We start from the raw sequence: 7,201 nt of genomic DNA on the forward strand, positions 1-7,201 counted from the left end.
AAGGAAGCTTGACAAAGTGAGGGAACAGAGGGACGGATGCTTATGCGGTCCGAACCGCAGCTTTATTATGCTAGAATTTTGTTGAGGGATTGGAGAGTGATAGTTTGCTGTAAACTTTATATAGACATGATATACTTGGTTATGGAATTTATGCCAGTTGCTTTAATGTGCTGATGAATATGAGTTAGGATCTTGACCTAGTATCTGAGTTTTCATAGCATAATTCCATTTTGTTTAGTTTGTGTTGGTTGTCTCCTTGTCGGCCCATGCTCAAACATTAATTTAGTAATTGAGAGTGATAGTTTGCTGTAAACGTTATATATATATATATACATGGGATACTTGATTATGGAATTTATGCTAGTTGCTTTGGTGAACTGTTGAATATGAGTTATGATCTTGAACTAGTAGCTGAGCGTGACAACTAGAATGAGAGAGGCCATTTTCCCATAAATATGATGTTCTGTTTAATTATGGATTGACGTTTTGCAATGCTCTCCAAGATTTTGGTAGATAAGCCAATGGTGACAGTGTTGTTGTTGAAACTTGTGTGATTCAGGATGACTCTGAAACCGTAGCAATGATCAAGGAACTCTTAGAAACACGCATCAGACCAGCAGTCCAAGATGATGGTGGGGACATTGAGTATTGTGGGTTTGATCCGTAAGTTTACTTCCTTAAGCTGTAGCAATGGTCAATGAAACCTGTTTCTTCTTTTAGAAACTTAAGTCTCAAGTAGAAAAATCCTTTGGGTGGGTTTAATCAGGGAAAGCGGTATAGTGAAGCTGAGGATGCAAGGAGCTTGTAGTGGTTGTCCGAGCTCATCGGTTACTTTGAAATCGGGAATCGAAAACATGCTAATGCATTATGTATCCGAGGTAACAGAGATCCTCCTAACATTATGTGTTAAAAGTTGTGGTGTTAACTGTTAAGTAACCAACCATTGGAGAATCAAGAACTTGTTACTGCCGCTTCTTCTAATGAAAGGGTTTTCGTGCAGGTGAAAGGTGTAGAACAAGAGTTCGATGGGGAAGATGAAGAGGGAACATTGTCTGGAGAGGTGAGAGTAGAGTAAGAGACCTCCTCTAGCTAATCCTCTTTGCTCTTTAGTGTACAGAAGAATAAATCCCAGTGAGTGCACTTTTTTCTTCAACCCTTGGTGTTGTTTCTGGGCTTTTGAATCACACTCAAGAATCTATCTACTGAGAGATGAGGGTTGATTTGTTTTGTAACTTTTGTTAACCTACACTTGTTTTGATTATTTGAGGTTAACCAAAGAAAGATGTACCAAAATATTTGAAATTTCCAGAGTATTATAACGATTTTACAATAAAAATTTTACAATAAAACAGTAGTAAAAGTTGTTAGTTTTGACTTTTGACTCAAATTTTTAGTATAATTTTGTTCTTGCTTAGCTAAAGAGGAAGGAAAGAGCTCGCGTTTACGTTGTACAGATATCAATCACCTAACCGGTCAATTCAATTAAACTGAACCAGTCTTAACCATACTTAATTTACGGTTTGGCTGGCTTATCTACAAATAGGAAGTGTTAAGAAAGAAGAGCAAAACCGTTAGTCGTCTTCTCCATTCTCCAAGAGGAGGAATATACAGAGAAGAAAGTCAAGAAACCCCAACATTCGCCGGCTATGGCGGCGGCGAAGAAACCGACTCTACAAGACGTTGTTTCCGATGACCTTAACTATGAACTCTGGGCTCCAACCGTGAAAACTACTCTAACTGAAAAAGGACTTTGGGATGTTGTTGAAAATCTAATCCCGGCGGATCTGTCGAAGAGTCCAGAGCTAGCGACGGAGGAGACTCCACCGGAAGATCTTCCGAAATGGAGAGACTTTATGGGAAAAGACATAGAAGCGCTTCAGATTTTGCAATCTTGTCTCCCAGATTCGGTTTTGAGATTGACACTTGAGACCACTTCAGCCAAAGATCTTTGGGATTTGCTTAAAGAAGCTAACGAACAAGCCAAGTTAGAGAAGAAAATCGAACAAGATAAGATCAAAGAAGGAGAACGTATCTCATCATTGTTGATGGAGTTTGCTAATGACAGTTCAAAATCCAATTATCTGGCCATCGCCAAAATGGTAATCTCGCTGTCAGATTCATATGAGAATGAAACGGACGAACTCATACTCAAGGGTCTAAAGAAGCTAACTTTTAACCGATTTCGTTGGCTTCTTGATGGATTTGAATCATCGACAGTGAATCACACCTTGTACGAAATTTTGAAAAAAAATGGGTATGGATCATCACCACTCGATTTGGAAAGTTTTATCAAATGGTTAATCTCGATGTCAGATTCATATGATGGTGCTGCTCTGGTGATGGAGGAACTAATGTGTATGAAGAATCTCACTTATAACAATTCTCGTGAGCTTTTTGATTTGTTTGAATTAGTACCATTGAAGACCATCAGTGATATTATGAATGACTTTGAGGTTGGATCATCATCACATACGAAAGAAGTTTGTTATTCAGCCAATGATGTTAGGAATTTCCTGAAAGAAGTCAAGTTAGAGAAGAAAGAAGGAGATTGTTCTGTTTCCATGGATTCGAAAAGTGTCATGAGATCTAGGCATGAAAGAGGAGAGTGTATTCATTGTGGAGGTAAAGGGCATGTCTTCAAAGACTGCAGCAACAAAAAGAATCAAAGCAGGAATGTTGGTCCTGTGACATTTGATGAGGATATGTGGATGCTATACACCAATACCACTAACCATATGACTCCATATATCAAGTATTTCAGCACTTTAGACAGATCACGCAGAGCTCGAATACAATCAATCGTGTCTCAAGGAATGGGAGATGTCAGGATCATGACCAAGGAAGGGAAGACTAAGATGATCAAGAATGTGCTTTATGTTCCGGGGATGGACAGAAACGTGTTGAGTGTTCACCAGTTGGCAGAATTAGGCTACAGTATCAGAATGATCGATGACAGATGCACTATAAAAGATCAGAATGGGAGATTATTTGGTCAATCCTTTTTGGAAAAGAGAGGTTTTTTTCTGCGTTTGCAGGTAGTTGAAGGTAATCTCACCTCTTAGTTGCTAGACTTAGTAGTAATCTGGCTACTATGCAGATTTAGTTAGGTTGATTCAGTTTTCAAGTTTGGACAATAATGTGGCATCAATCTTAGTTTAGACTTTAGATGAAATATTTTGGATATATGCTGCGACTGTTTTTGGGATATGAACATATATCTAGTGCTTATGTTAAGTCTTTGTAGTAAATCATTTTGGCGTGGACCGTGGTCAGTAGTCAAAACCATCAACCATTCTTGTTGACTAGCGTTGGATAACCCAATTAAAATGAACCGGATTAACCCAATGAAAATGAACCAATCTCAACAAATTGGATTCTCCATAGTATAGCTCATCCCAGTTATATCCAAACCGATTCCTAAACACCGTATCAACCAATTTAAGAGTGTATTTAAATTTAATCATAAGAATTTAATACTTTAATTGTATATTTTGAATGCAATTATACTATTAATTTACACGATTCAGGAGTGACTATGATTGTTCCAATTTAACCGGTCAATCCAATAAAACTGAATTAGATTTAACCATATTAAATTTCCGGTTCACATTGGCTTTAAGGGTTTATATAAAAAGAAAGTGTCGGAGTAAAAGGAACAAAACCGTTCGTCTTCTCCAAGAGGAATAAACAGAGAAGAAAGTCACGAAACCCTAACAATCGGCGGCTATGGCGGCGACGAAGACACTGACTCTACAAGACGTAGTTTCCGATGACCTTAACTATGAACGATGGGCTCCAATCGTGAAAACTAATCTAACTGAAAAAGGACTTTGGGATGTTGTCGAGAACGGAGTCCCGCCGAATCCATCGAAGATTCCAGATCTAGCGACGAAGATTCAACCCGAAGATCTTTCTAAATGGAGAGATTTTGTTGCAAAAGACACAAAAGCGCTTCAGATTTTGCAGACTTATCTCCCAGAATCGGTTTTCAGATTGACACTCGAGACTGCTTCAGCGAAAGATCTTTGGGATTTGCTGAAATCAGCTAACGAACAAGCCAAGTTAGAGAAGAAACTCGAACAAGTTAAGATAGAAGAAGGAAAACGTATCTCCTCATTGTTCAGTGCAAAATCCAGTTATCTGTTTATCACTAAACTGATAATCTCGATGTCAGATTCATATGATGGTGCAGTGGAGGAACTCATGGGTCTACAGAATCTGACTTTTAACTGTTTTCGTCGGCTTCTTGATGAAATTGAATCATCAACAGTTGATGAGACGTTGTATGAATTTGTGAAAGGAATGGAGTTTGAATCATCATACAGTTCTAAATGTTTTATCGCAATGTTAGCCTCCATGTCAGATTCATGTGATGATGGTGCAGCTCTGGTGATGGAGGATATCATCGGTGTGAAGAATCTCACTTTTAACAGTTTTCGTGAGCTTCTTGATGTATTTGAATCAGTACCAATGGAGACCATCGATGGAATTATGGAAGGATCTGAGGTTGGATCATCACTACAATCGAAAGAAGTTTGTGTTTCAGCCAAAGTTCTTAAGGATTTGCTAAAAGAAGCTAACGAACAAGCCAAGTTAGACAAGGAATTCAAACAAGTTAGGATGTTTGAAGGAGAACGTATCTCATCATCACAATCTAAAGAAGCGGATTCGAAAAGGGTCATGAGATCTAGGCATGAAAGAGGAGAGTGTATTCAATGTGGACGTAAAGGGCATGTCTTCAAAGACTGTAGCAGCAGAAATAATCAAAGCAGGGATGAAGAAGCATTACCTGAGTATCAAATGCTAGCTTTCAATGTTGGTCCCGTGACATTTGATAAGGATATGTGGATGATATACACCACTACCTCCAACCATATGACTCCGTATGAGAAGTATTTCACCACTTTAGACAGAACACACAGAGGTAGGATCAAATTCATCTTCGGACATTCTATCATGTCTGAAGGAATGGGAGATATCAGGATCATGACCAAGGAAGGGAAGATGAAGACGATCAAGAATGTGCTTTTTGTTCCCAAGATTGACAGAAACGTGTTGAGTGTTGGTCAGATGGCACAGGCAGGCTATGGAATTGTAACGACTGCTCACAAATGCACTATAAAGGATCAGAGTGGGAGACTATTTGGTGAGTCCATGTGGGAAGAGAGAGGCTTTTTTCTGCGTTTGGAGGTGGTTAAAGGTAACCTCTAATTGCTAGACTAACTAGTAATTGGTCTACTATGTGGATTTGGTTCGGTTTCTTCGGTTTTTAGTTTGGATCATCAGGCATTAATCTAGTTTTCAGGAAAATATTTTGGATTACTCTATGCTCTGCTACTGTTTTTCCGGATATGAACTCACCTCTTCATTACTAGACTTACTAGTAATCAGTTTATTTTGCGGATTTGGTCTGGTTTATTCAGTTTTCAGTTTGGACCATTGGATTACTCTATCCTCTGCTTTTGTTTTTACGATATGAACATATTAGTATTGCTTATGTTCATGAGTCATGACTGTGTAGTAAGTCAAATTCAAAAACTCAATGACTGCTTCAATCATCGTTCAAATGCATTGCATCATCTTGGTGTGGTTAGCTCTGATCACAATTCACAAGTCCAAACCATCAACTATTCTTGTTTGTTTGACCCATGACCCATCTGTGGAGAGAAAGCTTGCGTGTGGCTTACGGTTATTTACTTAACCGGATCAATGCATTTAAATTGAACGACATGTACGTTATTATCGGCCGTCCTTAAAAGGATATTAAAAGTTGGGCCTATGGGCTTATTGCAAGCGCATTCAATAACTAATGCGTTAAATCTGTTGGGCATATTGAAAGCCCAGTCAATAACTAATACGAGCACTACTAGCATCGTATCATCTTCTTCGTTAAGACTTAGGGTTTTGCTTCTCAGCCGCCGTTTTATTTTAAGAACAAACTACGTTTTTGGAAAGTTTTTTTACAATTAAAAATAGTTTATTCGCTTTGTCGGAGATATAAAAATGATAATGAAAGGGGATTGGTCGGCGGCGAGAAGACCGAATCTACAAGACATCATTTCCGATGACCTAAACATTGAAGTCTGGTCGGCGATGATGAAAACCACGCTAACGGAGAAAGGACTTTGGGATGTGGTTGCGAATGAAATCCCGCCAGATCCATCGAAGATTCCAGAGTTGGCTGCGAAGATTCAAGCCGAAGAGCTTTGCAATTGGAGAGAACTTGCGAGAGAAGACATGAAAGCACTCCAAATATTGCAGTCTTCCCTCACAGATTCTGTTTTTAGAATGACTCTCTCTGCTGCTTCGGCTAAGGATCTTTGGGATATGCTAAACGAAGTACCTGATCATGTAGTTGAATGTTTTGTTGATGATAATAGCCCAGTTTATGAGAATGTCTGGAAGATAAGCTCCACTAACTCGAATCATATAACTTCATATGAGAAGTTTTTCACTACTTTAGACAGATCGCGGAAAGCTATGGTTAGATTCACAAATGGAGATACTACCATGGCAGAAGGCATTGGAGATGTGACTATCATGACTCAAGAAGGTAAGAAGACGATCAAGAATGTGCTTTACGTTCCAGGGGTCGTGGGAAATGCATTGAGTGTTTCCCAGATGCTGAGGAGCGGCTTTGAAGTTAGAATGGATAGAGAAAGATGCACTATATGGGATCGGAGGGCTGGGAATTATTTTGGTGAAACCATGTTGGGAGAGAGAGGCTTTTGCCTGCGTTTGGATGTGATTGAAGGTCATTTTCAAAGCAAGAAGAGAAAATTTACTTAAGATGTGATTTTAGAGGCAGGACAATAGACTGTTTTACATGACCATGTAGTTCAAAGCAAGAGAGAGGCTTTTGCCTGCGTTATGTTCTTGGAAAGTTTCTCACTAAGTTAGTAGGGTGCCTTGTTGATTTAGTATGATTCCATCTGTCGAGTTTAGTTAGCTTCTATCATAGTCTCTTATGGGTTGTTCTCTCCTTTCATTTTATCCTTTGCCTCATAGTTTACTACTATGCTTCCTTTTTATATGGCTTTTAGACTCCGGGTTAATCTTGTCTTCGGCCGTCTTATGTTTGTAATCATCACAATCTAAAGACGCGGATTAGAAAAGGGTCTTGTGATCTAGTGTATTCAATGTGGAGGTAAAGTTTTGTTGATTTCAAAATTCAAACTATAATGGAATTTAGGGTTTGTAA

At 38.8% G+C, this 7,201-nt stretch overlaps 3 protein-coding genes across 3 annotated transcripts; all 3 read left to right on the top strand.

The window, feature by feature from the left end:
• The first annotated feature begins 386 nt into the window (after positions 1-386).
• LOC9321481 (nifU-like protein 4, mitochondrial) lies at positions 387-1,376 on the top strand. Its single transcript, XM_002883234.2, has 4 exons — positions 387-417; positions 519-663; positions 767-878; positions 1,001-1,376. Exons 1-4 carry the CDS (start codon positions 387-389, stop codon positions 1,073-1,075), a joined length of 363 nt encoding a protein of 120 aa, XP_002883280.2. The 3' UTR covers positions 1,076-1,376.
• A 39-nt stretch (positions 1,377-1,415) lies between these two features.
• On the top strand, positions 1,416-5,497 carry LOC110229921. The gene is made up of 3 exons (XM_021031084.1): positions 1,416-3,061; positions 3,118-3,124; positions 3,715-5,497. The coding sequence occupies exons 1-3, from the start codon at positions 1,647-1,649 to the stop codon at positions 5,209-5,211; spliced, it is 2,919 nt and encodes a 972-aa protein (XP_020886743.1). The 5' UTR covers positions 1,416-1,646; the 3' UTR covers positions 5,212-5,497.
• A 419-nt stretch (positions 5,498-5,916) lies between these two features.
• On the top strand, positions 5,917-7,201 carry LOC110229687. Its single transcript, XM_021030377.1, has one exon. It carries the CDS (start codon positions 6,004-6,006, stop codon positions 6,787-6,789), a length of 786 nt encoding a protein of 261 aa, XP_020886036.1. The 5' UTR covers positions 5,917-6,003; the 3' UTR covers positions 6,790-7,201.

This window comes from Arabidopsis lyrata, assembly GCF_000004255.2.
Source record: "Arabidopsis lyrata subsp. lyrata unplaced genomic scaffold ARALYscaffold_3, whole genome shotgun sequence".
Lineage (NCBI taxonomy): Eukaryota > Viridiplantae > Streptophyta > Magnoliopsida > Brassicales > Brassicaceae > Arabidopsis > Arabidopsis lyrata.